General features: G+C 37.8%; 1 protein-coding gene across 1 annotated transcript; it reads right to left on the bottom strand.

Annotated features, from left to right (window-relative positions):
* Positions 1–4,227: 4,227 nt before the first annotated feature.
* On the bottom strand, positions 4,228–5,167 carry LOC110602942 (glutathione S-transferase U19). Its single transcript, XM_021740551.2, has 2 exons — positions 4,814–5,167; positions 4,228–4,733 (listed from the first exon to the last, which is right to left on the bottom strand). Exons 1-2 carry the CDS (start codon positions 5,126–5,128, stop codon positions 4,383–4,385), a joined length of 666 nt encoding a protein of 221 aa, XP_021596243.1. The 5' UTR covers positions 5,129–5,167; the 3' UTR covers positions 4,228–4,382.
* Between the last annotated feature and the right edge of the window lie 11,344 nt (positions 5,168–16,511).

Genomic DNA, 16,511 nt, shown 5'->3' on the forward strand with positions numbered 1-16,511 from the left:
TTTATAAAATAAATTACACTCAAGTCTTTAATTTTTTTTATAAAAATAATTAATTTATTTTTATTTTAAAATTACTCAATTAAAATATTTTTATATTTTATAAAATCCAACCCTTTATTCATTTGTAAAAAAAAAAGTGAGATGCCATGAATTATTTATACTAACTAATCTCTATAATTAATTATATGTATTGTTTGATTTCTATAATCTTAAATATTCATAATATTTATTTTTTCTGATAAAGGTTAAAATAAACTGATTGATAATTTCTTTAATAAAATAACTAAAAAGTTTAATTTTATAAAATGCAGAAAGTTTTAATTGAATGATTATATAATAGATATGAACTAATAAAATTTTTAAAAATTTAAAGATTGGATAGTAATTCTTCATTATTTATATAACGAATTTATTTAATAATATAATCAATAAAATAGAGTATATTTTTACGGAAAATTAATGTTTACGTACGAATCAATTGTTTGAACTAATTAAATTAATGTAAAATTAATTAATTAAAAGTAAAATATGTAGCAAATTAATCAAAATTAATTGAGAGATGATAATTAAATTAATTAATTCTATACTAGGAAGAAAAGTTAACTAGCTATTAAACTAAGTAATAGCAAATTAATTAAAATTAGCAATTAATTAAGATTAAAATCAAATATGGGAAGGAGGGTTTAGAGGATTGGGATTCATACTTCAATTGTAATACCCGACTAAACTCGGAAATTCCCGTTGGAATTCCCGTTGGAATCTGGAATCTCAAAGCCGGAATCTCCTTATAAGGGTAAAATAAAATTTTCATAAAATGAATTTGAAATTTCATTAAGGTTTTGTGTTAAAAAGAAAGAAAACAGTTTTGAAGGAAAATCTCAGGTTCAGCTGCTGAAGGTGGTTCCTCCATGCCCCGCGGGACCTTCCTGTTCGGCAGCCGAAGGTGGTTTATCCAACCACCTATAAGAGGCCTTCAGCCCGAAAATGAGAGAGTTTTCTCTCCATTTTCTGGCAAAGGTGAGTCCTAGCCCTCCCTTGGTTGCTTCTGTTGTTTTTCCTTCAAATCTCTTAGAAAATTCACGAGTTTTTCCTCGTTTTTGAAGATTTGAGCTTGAATTTAAGTTTTAAACCTTAGAGACCTCCGGAGACCGTTTTACCTCACCTCCAAGTTGGGGTTGTTGTCACCTTTAGATCTCCAAAAGGTAAGTTTAGATCTTTGTTTTTCCTATATTTTAAATAAATTTTAAGAAGGGGTTAAGGGTTGTTAATGCATGAAATGGTTAAATCTAAAGTTTTAGGGTTTGAATTGGGTTATTAATGAATGTTTGCTCTTATGTTATTTTTGTTGTTGCTTGTTGGAGATTAAGTTAGTTTTTGGTGTCCCTTATGCTTGTTGAGTGAGTATGAATGTTTTTGAGTAGTTGGGTGTGAGGATCGGAGTGTTTGGTGGATTTGTGCATAGAGCAGAATCGGGTTCTGCCTTGCTGGAGAACCCAGGTTCGGCCGCCGAACCTGCTTGTGGAGGCAGCCTTTTGGCCGCCTAACCCGCCTCCAAATGTTCCAACTTTCGAATTTGTGTGGGGTTTACGCCGCCGAACCTGCCTCCGAAAATCCCTGATTTTTGGATCTATGAGGGACCTTCGGCCGCCGAACTTGCCGCTGAAAGTCCCCTGTCCAGCCTTCTTCTGCTTGTTTTGTATGCATGCTTTGATATGTTTTAGGGGGTTTTTGGAGAGTTGTCTAGAGTCTTGTAGTAGTTATGTTTGGTCTCTCATTTGAGTCTATCTGTGTAGGATCGGACCTGGGAGACTGTAGAGGCCTGCAGTGAGATAACTGCGTCAGTTTTAGGCGAGCGTCAGCCAAAGGTGAGTAGAACTAAACTGAATTATTATTTTAAGAAATTAAACCTTTTAAGCATGTTCATGCATCACGAATGCTATGTATATGTATTAGGTTGTTTTACATTAGAATTCACGAATATGATGCATTGTATAATTTACTGTTGATGTGGATGGATATTGGATGACTCAATAGCCCTCGAGTATGATATGATATGATACAGAATTTCAGGTTGAGACCCATTCTACACTCCTGGCATTACGGATATGTTATGTTATGTTAAAGAGGAAGTCCTGAGGAGCTCTCGTTGAAGGCCGGGCATTATTGGAATATGTAGAGGGTTACTGGTGACAAGTCCATCTTGATGTGTATTGTTTGTGTTGTGATGCATTTCATTCGATCATATGTTTATTAAACTGTTTTTATGTTCTGCTTACTAGGCTCTTGTAGTTTATCCATTTCCCTTAAACCCAGGTTTGCAGGGTCAAAGATAGATCGGGGAAGTCAGCATAGTTGCTGGTACAGTCTAATGTAATAGTGTAGATGTGGACTTGTAATATTTTTATGGTTTTAGAATTGTGCTTTGCCCTAGTGTTTGTTTTGTAATCCCTATTTACATGATTTTTATGTAAAATTTTTAAGTATGAGTTATGTTTAAACTAAGCTTGAGACATGTAATGCTTACCATATTGGAGCATTTGATGAGGGCTCTAGCATAGGTTTATATTTTCAGTTTTGATGCATGCACAGGTCAAGCCTTAGTTCATGGGATGTTTATATTTTTGTTATATATTGTGATCATGTATGGGATTTTCTCAAGTGTAACAGGATGTACAATAGGCTTGCTATGGGTTCCGGCGACCTTAAGTCAATCTGAACCCTAGCGCCGTTAACGATCTGATTTTCGGGTCGTTACAGAGTGGTATCAGAGCCCTAGGTTCATATGGTCGGGCTCATAAAAGTTATAGAAGGGCAAGCACATTAGGAAAAATCATGTCCACTAGGATAGGATGTAGAGTCCTGTCTTGATGAAAGTATGATGATGTGTAATGCCATGATTGTATGTATGTGCATTGATGATATGTTATGTACATGATGTGGGTTCATGTGTATCTACATGAACCATATGATGCTAATGTTTATGTGATATATGTTATTTTTCAGAAGACAAAATGCGAGACTCACGTCGATCTACACGATTAACCGGAGTTCCACCTGAAAATGAGAGTATGAATGCCCTTCCTCCTACTGCTCCGTCAAGAGCACGGTCGAGTAGGACTAATAGAGGTGAAATGTCAAGGGACCCTAGAAGGTCTTTTGGTGTAAACAGAAGAAGAATAAATCCAGGAAAAATGTCTGTGGATATTAAGGAAACGGTGAAGGATGATCAAATAAGAGATGGAAGTCTGAGTGTGAGTTTTTCAGGAGAGGGTATGGAAGAATCTGAAGGAGGCGCTCAGACATCGGGTTTTGTTTACCCATTTCAGTACTAACCCTACCCACAGGGACCAGGGTATCCGATGGGAGGCACATCGAATTACTCTAGCTATCACCCGTATCCCTCACATATGCCCTATCCTGCCTATTACCCACCATATCCACCCTATCCCATGTTTTCACCTCCACCTTTTATTATCAGAATCCAGCAAAACCTAATTCAGGGAGTGCTGCACCACCTCCTCCCCAACAGAGCCGATAATTCCTATAGCTCAATCACCCAAACCTAACCAATCAGCAGGGAGCAAAGTCAAAATGACATATTATCTGAAGTTGGATGCTCCAAAGTACAAAGAGGGTGATGACCCGTTTGAATACATCAAAGCAGTGAAGATGATAGCCGATGAGTTAGGGGCCAGTGATAGCAGAACCATTCAGATGGTGAGTTCACTCTAAAATGCAAGAAGACAAAGGAATAATTTAAGAATTACGTGGACCCGAAATTGGATAACCTATTTTGGGAATAGTTTAATTTATTCTATATTCCTATTTATTTAAAAAATTTTATTATATTTTATTTAATATTTTATAAAATAAGAATTTAAATTCTTTAAATTGTATCACATAATTTTGGTGAAAATATATAATCTTTTTTCATATATTTTATTACATATAAATATATAAGATCATATATAAACTATAAATATTTAAACATATTACTGAAATTATATAATAAACTATAATATTACTAAAAGTATTAATATATATATATATATATATAATTAGTTTTTTAAAATGCTTCTGATATATTTTTTGATAAAAATTATAATTAAAATTAAATAATTAAATAAGTTTGATTCGACACTTTTAATATTAATTTTTTTTAATTTTGATATGATTTGATATATTATTCAATTTAGTTTGACTGCACTGTTCACAGGGTTACAACTGCACATCTTATGCGTTTTCATTTTCATCCAATCTAATATTAAAACTATAGTGGAAAGGTTTTTATTTAAATTTAATTTATTGTGAATTCAATATATAAAATACTTGCGGTGCATAATCCCCAACAATAATTATTATTAATGCTGATAATCCTCAAATCATTCTAATCCCTTATGCTTACGTAGTTGTGAGACAAACTCATAGATCTTGTGGGGGTCAGAGACAGATTTGGACACACTCTCTCTCTCCAAGCATCTCTTAACCCATGCTGTGAGCTTGGGAAATTCTTCCACCAGACTCAAGCTTCCCATTCTCTCATGGGCATGATAATAGCTATAGGTGGGAATCAATGCAATATCCACAAACCCAAACGTTTCTCCTCCGAAGTAGGGCTTCATTCCAAGTTCACTTTCCAACATTTTGCAGCATTCAATGAATTCCTTTTCTCCTGCTTCTTTCTCTTCACTAGACTTTGTTGCCCAAATTATTCTGTAAATGGCAGCTTGAAACTACACCATAGAATAATAAAAACTCAGTTATTTGAGAGAAGTTGGATAAATGATGAAGATGCAAGTTGTAAGATACTTGCCTTTTGATCAACAAAATCAGCCCAAAACCTGGCATGAGCTCTCTCGTAAGGATCAGATGGCAGCAAAGGAGACTTGTGACTCCAGACCTCATCGATGTATTGAACTATGATAAGCGATTCAGATATGGGTTTCCCCTTATGTATCAAGACAGGGACTTTCTTATACACTGGGTTCATTTCTAAAAGCAGTGAGCTCTTGTTGCTCAAGTCTTCTTCCTTGGACTCATACTCTATCCCCTTCTCAGCCAGAGCAATTTTCACCCTAGCTGCATAAGGGCTAACCCACAGATCCAATAAGATCAATCCTTGCACCATTGTTACACAAGAAGGTGAGCTTCAAGAAATGGTAAAGAAGATGAGCAGATACATGATACTGAAAGGCAAACGTATGCTACTATTTATAGTAAACTCCAATAAATTTAATAATTATTAAATTACTTGCGTATGAATTTATTTATTTATTTAGTATATATATTTTAATTTAATTATGCACAAATTTCAATATAATTACTTAATTTAACAAGTATTAAGTCTATTCTCATATAATAGAACTTATGCTATATTTATAAGCAAAGAATAAAGAACTCTTGTGACTGTCAATAGTAATAAAAAATTGAATATGACCGTTAACTAAGGAGCGGCCATGAGAAGCAAGTTGGCATGTGGAAACGTGCTTCTCGGTCCGTTGGATTACAAAATTAGTGGGGATGGGTGCATGAGATTTGGCCATGGTCCGATTCGAATCATGAATTGGACTGATTAAATTTGAAATCGCAGTGAAATCCACATGTTCAAATTAGAAATTCAATTCGAATTTTAGATTTTAAAATAAATTTTTTTATAAAATTGATATATAAATAAATTAAATTATTGAATAATTTAGTTTAATTTTTTATTTATAATTATTTTATTTTTACTCTCATAATCTCTCCCTTCAAACTTATCTCATCTGGTACACATAATCTATTCACACAGGAGAGGATCCCTTTGTTATCAAAACGAAACTCCTCATTCTTGTCTAATTGAACAGTCCGGGCAATTTTTAATTTTATTATATTAAAAATATTTTTATTATTAAAAAAAATTATTATAAAAAATAATATTATATTATATAAAATCTTATTTAACTTTTAAATAAAAATACATAAATTTAATTAACTAAAAAAAATAAATTAAGCTTATTTCATCCTTGAATAAAAGTGTGAAGGTTTAAAAGGATTTATATGGGCTTATTTCATCCTTTTATTTTTATTTTTATAATATTTTAATTTTAAATTTTATAGCTATCAATCTAGAATTCAGTCTTATTGATTTGATTAACTATCAATTTGGAAATATAATAATCATTTTCATTGGGTTAATACTTTTTGTTTATATCACGAATTTCATTTAATAAAATTAAAAGTGCACCAGCGAGTTTAATATTTCAGTTATATTCTTTATCTTTAAAAAGAGTATTTATTTTTAAAGATTAAAACTAGTTTTTTAGTTATTTTAAAAAAAAACTATTAATCAACTTATTTTAACTTAAAATAATTAATAAAAATTATAAAATTAAATAGCATAAATATTTAAAGCCACTAATATTTTTTAATAAAATCTAATTAATATAAATATTCAAAACCACTAATAATTTTTTTAATAAAATTATTAAAAAAATTAAATTTTAAAAAATATATTACATTTTAATAAATTGATTTTGAAATAAAAATAAATTAATAATTTTTTAAAAAAAATTAGGGACCTAACAACACCACTTTAAAAGGAAAAGGGATGTAAAAATAAAAACGAAGGAGTGTTTCATTATTTAGTTGTTAAAAGTGAATAATACTCAAGCCCAACGTGTAGTCAAGCTTAAGCGATGTTTTTATATTTCTCTCTGGATTCCTTTCCTTACACTCTTAAAGGTGAGCAGTATTCGGTTTAAATCGAAAAAATCGATCGAACTGAATTGATTTAAAATTTTAGTTTAATTTTTTATATATTTCGGTTCGGTTTGATTTTTAATTTTAGAAATTTTGATTATTTCAGTTCGGTTCGGTTTTAATTAGAAAAAAACTGAAAAAATCAAACCGAACCGATTAGTGATAATAATATGTTTTTTCAATAATATAGAGAAATTAAATCATATTAATATTAAAATATTTTAATTAAATTTTAAAATATTAAAAATAAAGTGTAAAAAATAAAAAAATTATTAAAAATCGAAACCGATCAAATCCAATCGAACCGAATCAGACCGGTTCGGTTCGATTTGATTTCTGACTAAAATCGATTCGATTCGATTTTCATAAATACTAAAATTTCAATTTTCAATTTATTAGATTTGATTCAACTTTGAACCAAACCGACCGAAAGCTCACCCTACACTCTTGAAGTCTAATCGGCAATGAAAATTTTCATTTAAATTGCAGATAAAATAGGTAACTTAAACGTAAAGCGTCATTTATGAGAATTGAATTTTTAATTTTATTTAAATAAAAATATTAAATTATTTATTTTAATATTTATTGATAATTTTTTAATTATTTAATTTAATTTAATAATAAATATATTTAAAATAAATTTATCCGATCTCTTATTTTCACATATATATAAATATTTACTCTGTTCTATAATTTTTATTAAGTTTCACTTTCTTTTTTATATTATAATAATATATTATTATAATTTTATTTAATTTTATTATATTTTTAAAAAATTTCTCAAAATATATTTTAATATTTAATAAAATTTAATATTTTTAAATTAAATATAACTAGAAAGTTAATAAAAAAAATTCATCAACTTTAATTAGTTGAGTACCATGGTTTGAGTGTCTCAAATTTCCATTTTGCAGTTTCATTGGAGATCTAGTAATTGGTGAGATATGATAAAGATGAGAGTTCTTTTTTGTTATAATAATCTAAATTTCTAAAGCACTAACCCTTTTGCTTGTATTTTAATTGTGTAAGTTGTTTATAAATTGGTTTAATTATAAAATTCAATTAATTTAATCCAATTCAAATGAGAAAATTTTGATTAAATGATTATATTAGATTAATTTATATAATTTTTATTAACAAATTAATAAATAATAGTTTTTTTTATCTAATTATCATTTTAATTCTAATTTTACTTTCTTTTCTTTAAGCTCCGTATTTAATTTAAATATAATATTAATTAGATTTTTTTCTATTTTTATTAAAAATAATTATGAAAAACTAATATGTGATTGAGTACACTATTAAATACCATTTGATAAATTATAATTTACTTTTTAATATTTAATAAAAATTATATTTTAATTTTTATATTTTTAAATTTAATTCATTAAATTTTATTCTATTAATAAAATTATTATTTAATTTAAATCTTTTATTTTAATTGAAATTAATCTTTATACTTTTATAAATTGATTCTTGAATATTATAATTACTAATAAATTTAAATATTTTATATAAGAAAAGTAATAAGATAAAAAAATATAATATCTCCCTTTTATTCTAATTAATAAAAAAAATCATTGAGAAGGAAAAATTAGGGTAAAAACAACTCTTTGAATTTGAATTTAGTTAAATATTATGTCAAAATTTTTATTTAATTTTTATTTTATTAATTTATTTTAAATATTAAATTTAATAAACATGTGAGATGAATTGAAAAAATATATAAGTACTTATTTATAAATAATTACAATATTTAGAGACTAATTTATAAGATATAAAAATAGATTATTGTAATACCCGGCTAGACTTTGGTATCGGAATTCCTACTGTCCGGTGGAATCTCGGATGTCGGAGACCTCTAGAAGGGTAAAACCATGTTTTCATGAAATGTTTTAATGTTTTTGATGATTTTAAGTAAAGAGGAAATGAGTTTTTGAATAAAAACACCCTTGGAGGAAACTCAGGTTCGGCCGCCGAAACTCAAAGTTCGGCCGCCGAACATGCATGCACTTCGGGAGTGCTTTAGGCCCCCGAAGGCATAAGTGAGGAAAGTCCAGGTTCGGCCGCCGAACCTCAAGTTCGGCCGCCGAACATGGCATGCATGCGGAGGCACTTTCGGCCCCCGAACGTGGCCTGGCCAGCCACTATAAAAGGGTCCCTTAGCCGAAAACGGGCGAGCTTTTTCCCCATTTTCGGCCAAGGTGAGTCCTTCCGCCATTCTTCACCATCCTTGAGTTATTTCCTTCAAATCTTTCAAGATTTTCACAAGTTTTTACGTTGTTTTGAAGATTTTCGAGTTTAAAGCAAGTTTTGGAGCTTTGAGGTTCAATAACTCAAAAATCTCCCACCTTCGAGTTTAGGACGTCTCTCTCTCGATCTTCAAGAGGTAAGAGCCGATCTTAAGCTCATTTCATGTTTAAAGTAAGTTTTATGCAAGATCTATGGGGTAGAATGCATGTTTAGCTCATAGTTAGGTTTTTTGAGTTAATGTTATGTTTTTGAGCATGTATGTTGGATTTGAGTTGTTGTTGTGTGTGGTAGTTGGGGTTTAAGTTAGTTTGAAGCCCCTAGGAGCCAATGTATGTATATTTGCATGATTTGGATGAGTTATATGCATGTTGAAAGATTTGGGAGGCAAATGTGCATAAAGGAGCCAAGTTTCTGCCCTTTGACAGAAACCAGGTTCGGCAGCCGAAGGAACTTTCGGCCGCCGAACATGGCTGGGGAGGCAGGCCTTTCGGCTGCCGAAGTTGCCCCCGAAAAGAGACTTTCGTCTCTGTCTGGGACTTTCGGCCGCCGAAGGTGCCGCCGAACCTGCCCTGTTCTGCCTTTCTTTGCATGTTTTTGCATGATTGTTTTGAGGTGTTTTAGGGGGTTTTTGGGGGATGTTTTTAGAGTTATGTGCTAGTTGTTTGGTCCCTCATTTGAGTCCACCTGTGCAGGTTCGGACCCGAGGAACCGAGGACCCCAGCAGTGAGTTAGCTGCATCAGTCTTTGTCTGTAGAGCTTCAGCCAGAGGTGAGTAGAATAAACCTTTATGTTTTTAAAGCAAATGAATTATAAAGTTGAGCATGTTCATGCATCATGAATGCCATGTGATGAATTAGGTTGTTTGCATTAGAATTCACGAATATGTTGCATTGCATTTATGATGTTGATGTGGATTGGTCATTGAATGATCCTTTAGTCCTCATATGGTATGATGATGCTACGGCATGAGATGGTATGGAAGTCCAGGTTGTACCCATTCTACGTCCCTGGCACTATGTAAGAGAAAGTCCAGGTTGTACCCATTCTACGTCCCTGGCACATTGGTATGTATGATATGTTATGTTAAGAGAAAGACCGGTTGTACCCATTCTACGTCCCGGCACTTTGGAAATGTAGAGGACTATTGGTGACAATACCATCCGAGATGTGATTAGTTGTGATGTGTTGCATTACATAATGGCATGAGATTTAAATGTTGTTTTCTATTATTCTGCTCACTGGGCTCTAGTAGCTCACCCCTTTTCCCTAATCCCCCAGGATTGCAGGTACGGGCTAGACAGAGAAGTCAAGAAGAGTAAAGTCTTATGTTTGTAATAGTTAGAAAGTGGACATGATAAATTGTAAGATGATGTATAACTGAATAGTTATGTTATGTATAATGATATTGAGGAGTAGAAGTTGTGCTTGACCCTATAGATGTTGTAATCCCTTGTTGATACATGATCTTAATGTCTATTGATGTTTATGTTTAACCAACTCAACTTATGATGTATCGCCCATTGGGGCATTGATGAGATCCCACAGAGGGGTCAAGTTTATGATTATGGCTATGTTCAGTGCATGCACAGGTTGAGTTTGGCGTATGATAGAATGTATGAAAGAAAAGTTTTAATTTTTATGTATGTTCTTGATCATGTATGGGATTAAACAGGTTTCCAGGATGTATGTTTGGCTTGCTACAGGTCCCGGCGGCCTTAAGTCGACCCGGATCCTAGCGCCGGTAGCGGTCCGATTTTCGGGTCGTTACAGAATGGTATCAGAGCCCTAGGTTCATATGGTCGGACCTAGAGTGTCGGGCTCATAAATGTTATAGAAGGTCAAGCACAATAGGAAGATCATGTCCACTAGGATAGGATGTGGAGTCCTGTCTTGCATGATGATGTGAAATGCCATGATTATATGCATGCGCATTAATGATATGTGATGTATGTGATGAGGGTTCATGTGTGCCCACATGAACCATATGATGCTAATGTTTGCTTGTTATGTGCTGCCTTTCAGAAAACAGGATGAGGGGAACTCGTCGATCTGCACGATTGACTGGAGTGCCACCTGAGGATGAGGGCATGAGCGCCCGTCCTCCTACATTGCCTAGGGCAATGTCAAGCAGGTCCAACAGGGACAGAACAGTAAGAGACCCTAGAAGGTCTTTAGATCTGGGTAGAAGCAGATCAGTCAGAGGAACAGTTCAGGGAGGAGCGTCAGAGGACATGGGGGATGATATGGATGTAGAGCAGAGAAGGGATGGCAGTTTGGGAGTTAGTATGTCAGAAGAGGGAATGGGAGAGTCCCAAGGAGGCACACAGGCCTCGGGATTTGTGCAGCCACCCCACTACCCACACTTCTCACAAAATCCCGGGTATTCGATGGGCGGTACATCGGATTACCCTAGCTTTACCCCTTATCCCACACAGATGCCATACCCACCCTACTACCCACCATATTCACAATACCCAATGTATCCACCCCCACCTTACTATCCAAACCCTACTTCAGAAAATGTTGCACCACCTACAGAACCAGCAGCCCCAGTTACCCAACCTCCTAGACCTAGCTCAGCCAGTGGGAGCAAGGTCAAAATGACCGACTACATGAAACTGGGTGCTCCTCAGTATGAAAAAGGGGATGACCCATTTGTGTATCTGGAAAGGGTTAAGGTGATCACAGATGAGATTGGGGCTGATGATAGTAGAGCCATTCAGATGGCTGGGTTCACTCTTAAGTGCAAGAAGGCACGAGAGTGGTTCAAGAATTATGTGAACCCCAGAGTAGACAGCATGTCTTGGGAGGAGTTTGCAAACGAGTTTGCAGGATGGGCTTTCCCAGATAGTTCAAGGGAGCTGAAGATGATAGAGTTTGAGCAATTGAGGCAGACTGATGAGATGGGTGTAGAGGAGTTCACAGACAGATTCTTGGAGCTGTTGCCATTTGCAGGGCAGAATCTTGACTCAGACCAGAAAAGGTCAAGGAGGTATATCATGAAACTCCACTCTAGATATTCCTCCTTGATCCAATCAGCAGATAGGGAGAGCTTTCACGCCATAGTGGATATGGCCCGGAAAATGGAGGCCAGTGCCATCGTTCAGGGAACAGTTAAGCAGTCAGTGGCACAGCCTTCTGGTTCCAAGACCCCAGGCTCTTCTTCTTTCAGTGCAGCAGCTTCAGGTAGCAAAAAGTGGAGTAACACCACTAGGAAGCCCAAGAAGAACAAGTTTTGGAACAAGGTCAAGTCTAGTCTGGGACTAGGGAGTGGCTCAAGCTCTGGCGCGGATAATGCAGTTTGTGCAAAGTGTGGTAGGCTACACAGAGGAGTTTGTCGGGCTGGGACAGCAGCCTGCTTCAGATGCGGGCAAGAGGGACACATGGCTCGGGAGTGTCCTAGGGCAGCTTTTGGAGCGCAGTCTCAGCAGACAGCTTCTGGCAGTGTGGCTCAGCCAGCAGCTCCAGCCATGACTCAGGCCAGCGGCAGAGGCAGAGGGAGAGGGGCAGCCTCTTCTTCAGCGGGTTTCAGAGGTGAAGGTCCATCAGCTCCAGCACGGATCTTCACGATGACTCAGCAGGAGGCAGACGCATCTAACACCGTGGTGGCAGGTAATTTAGTCATTGGTTGTTCAGATGTGTATGCCTTGATGGACCCTGGTGCATCTCATTCTTTTATTGCTCCGAGAGCCGTCCAGAGGTTGGGGTTGATGATCTCTGAGTTAGAGTGTCCTCTCTGGGTCAGTGGACCCAAGTGTGATCCATCAGTGGCAGAGTCAGTCTGCCAGTGTAGTCCTGTGTTTGTTGAGGGAAGATGCTTGTCCGCCGACCTGGTGGTTCTAGATTTGACAGATTTTGACGTCATTCTAGGGATGGACTGGTTATCTACCCATGGTGCTACCTTGGACTGCAGGGACAAGGTAGTCAGGTTCAGAGGTCAGGATGGGTCAGAGGTTGTCTTCAGGGGAGACAGGAGGGGTACACCTAGAGGTCTGATATCAGCTCTTCAGGCTCGTAGGTTGCTTAGGAAGGGATGTCAGGGGTATTTGGCTCATGTGAGAGAGCTTAGCAGTCAGGTTAGAGAGCCCGCCTCGGTGCCAGTGGTTAGAGAGTTTCTAGACGTCTTCCCAGACGAGCTGCCAGGTTTACCACCTGCTAGGGAGATAGAGTTCGAGATAGAATTGATGCCTGGAACCCGACCGATCTCTATCCCTCCCTACAGGATGGCTCCAGCCGAGTTGAAAGAATTGAAGGAACAGTTGCAAGAGTTGGTAGAAAAGGGCTTCATCCGACCGAGCACCTCACCTTGGGGTGCACCAGTTTTGTTCGTGAGAAAGAAGGATGGATCCCTTAGGCTTTGTATCGACTACAGGCAGTTGAACAAAGTCACTACCAAGAATAAGTACCCGTTGCCTAGGATCGACGATCTATTTGACCAGCTAGCCGGAGCAGGTTGTTTCTCCAAAATAGATCTGAGGTCTGGGTACCATCAGCTGAGGATCAGAGATGAGGATGTGCCGAAGACAGCTTTCAGGACCAGATATGGGCATTTTGAGTTCCTTGTAATGCCGTTCGGGTTAACCAACGCCCCTGCAGCATTCATGGATCTCATGAACAGAGTGTTTAGTCAGTACCTGGATCACTTCGTTATTGTCTTCATAGATGATATCTTAGTGTATTCCAGGAATGCAGAGGAGCATGCCCATCATCTGAGGTTGGTTCTGCAGACCTTGAGGGAACATGGCTTGTATGCCAAGTTCTCTAAGTGTGAGTTCTGGCTGAGGAGCATTTCGTTCTTGGGGCATGTAGTGTCAGAGGATGGGATAGAGGTGGACCCCAAGAAGACAGAAACTGTGGCTAACTGGCCTAGACCCACTTCAGTGACGGAGATCAGGAGTTTCTTGGGTTTAGCAGGTTACTACAGGAGGTTCGTTCAGGACTTCTCGAAAATAGCAGCCCCTCTGACCAGACTAACCAGGAAGAATCAGAAGTTTCTGTGGACCGACCAGTGCGAAGAGAGTTTTGAAGAGCTTAAGAAGAGCACCAGTTTTAGCTTTGCCATCTTGTGATGAGGACTTTACAGTCTTTTGTGATGCGTCCCGTGTGGGACTGGGTTGTGTACTGATGCAGAATGAAAGGGTGATTGCTTATGCTTCTAGGCAACTGAAGAAGCATGAGTTGAATTACCCCACACATGACCTTGAGATGGCAGCAGTAATCTTTGCACTCAAGATGTGGAGGCACTACCTCTATGGGGTAAAATGTGAGATCTTCACAGATCATAAGAGCCTGCAGTACATCCTGAGTCAAAGAGATTTGAACTTGAGACAGAGGAGATGGGTAGAGCTGCTGAGTGACTATGATTGCAAGATTCAGTATCATCCGGGTAAGGCGAATGTCGTGGCAGACGCCCTAAGCCGGAAGTCACTAGGCAGTCTATCCCACATCACGGCAGAGAGGAGACCAGTGGTGAAGGAGTTTTACAAGCTCATTGATGAAGGTCTACGGTTGGAGTTGTCTGGTACAGGTGCCTTGGTTGCTCAGATGAAAGTGACACCCGTGTTTCTGGAGCAGGTGGCTCAGAAACAGCATGAGGACCCAGAGTTAGTGAAGATTGCCAGGACTGTTCAGTCAGGCAAGGACAGTGAGTTCAGATTTGACAATAAGGGGATCCTCCGCTATGGGAGTCGATTGTGTGTACCAGATGACATAGGGCTAAAAGGAGACATTATGAGAGAGGCTCATAATGCAAGATACAGCGTTCACCCCGGAGCCACCAAGATGTATCAAGATTTGAAGAAAGTTTATTGGTGGCCAGCGATGAAGAAAGAAGTGGCACAGTTTGTGTCAGCCTGCGAAGTGTGTCAGAGGGTGAAGCTGGAACATCAGAAGCCGGCTGGAATGCTTAACCCGCTACCTATTCCAGAGTGGAAATGGGAGAATATAGCTATGGACTTCGTAGTGGGGTTACCGGCGGCGTCCAACAGATTGGACTCCATATGGGTGATTGTGGACAGACTCACCAAATCTGCTCACTTCATTCCTGTCAGGAGTGGCTACTCTGTGGACAAGTTGGCGCAGGTATATGTGGATGAGATCGTCAGGCTGCATGGGGTTCCTGTTTCGATAGTGTCAGATAGAGGGCCCCAGTTCACCTCCAGGTTTTGGCGGAGTCTGCAGAATGCCATGGGTACTAGGTTGGATTTCAGCACTGCCTTCCACCCCCAGACTGACGGACAGTCAGAAAGGACCATCCAGACTATCGAGGATATGCTTAGAATGTGTGTGCTGGACTTTGGCGGTTCTTGGAGGCAGCATCTACCTTTGGTGGAGTTTGCCTACAATAACAGCCATCATGCTAGCATCGGGATGGCTCCATATGAAGCTTTATATGGGAGGAAGTGCAGATCACCTGTTTGCTGGGAGGAAGTTGGAGAAAAGGCCTTGGCGGGGCCTGAACTAGTAGAGATCACCAGCAGGGTGGTACCCATAATCAGAGAGAGAATCAAGACTGCTGCAAGCAGACAGAAGAGTTATGCAGACATCCGCAGAAGACAGGTAGAGTTTCAGGAGGGGGATCTGGTATTGCTCAAAGTGTCTCCAATGAAAGGAGTGGTTCGCTTTGGGAAGAAAGGTAAACTAGCCCCACGATACATCGGACCCTTTAAAATCTTGCAAAAGATTGGGAATGTGTCGTACAAGCTAGATTTGCCTGCTTCAATGGCAAGAATCCATCCGGTTTTCCATGTTTCAATGTTGAGGAAATTTGTGTCAGATCCGGGCAAGGTTCTTAGTGAGCCTGATGTGGAGATCCAAGAGGATCTCACCTATGTTGAGCAGCCAGTGCGGATCATAGACACCCAGATCAGAAAGCTAAGAAACAAGGAAATCCCGATGGTGAAAGTCCTATGGAACCACCACAATATGGAAGAGTGCACCTGGGAGACACGGGAGTCCATGCTCCAGCAATACCCTTATCTTTTCTAAGGTTAGTTCTTTGTGAGTTCTATGTGTTTTGTATGTATGTTATGTGTATGCCATGCTATGTGCTAGTTGAGGAACATTCGGGGACGAATGTTCTTAAGGGGGGGAGAATGTAATACCCGGCTAGACTCCGGTATCGGAATTCCTACTGTCCGGTGGAATCTCGGATGTCGGAGACCTCTAGAAGGGTAAAACCATGTTTTCATGAAATGTTTTAATGTTTTTGATGATTTTAAGTAAAGAGGAAATGAGTTTTTGAATAAAAACACCCTTGGAGGAAACTCAGGTTCGGCCGCCGAAACTCAAAGTTCGGCCGCCGAACATGCATGCACTTCGGGAGTGCTTTAGGCCCCCGAAGGCATAAGTGAGGAAAGTCCAGGTTCGGCCGCCGAACCTCAAGTTCGGCCGCCGAACATGGCATGCATGCGGAGGCACTTTCGGCCCCCGAACGTGGCCTGGCCAGCCACTATAAAAGGGTCCCTTAGCCGAAAACGGGCGAGCTTTTTCCCCATTTTCGGCCAAGGTGAGTCCTTCCG

The sequence above is a fragment of the Manihot esculenta genome, chromosome 16 (genome assembly GCF_001659605.2).
Source record: "Manihot esculenta cultivar AM560-2 chromosome 16, M.esculenta_v8, whole genome shotgun sequence".
Lineage (NCBI taxonomy): Eukaryota > Viridiplantae > Streptophyta > Magnoliopsida > Malpighiales > Euphorbiaceae > Manihot > Manihot esculenta.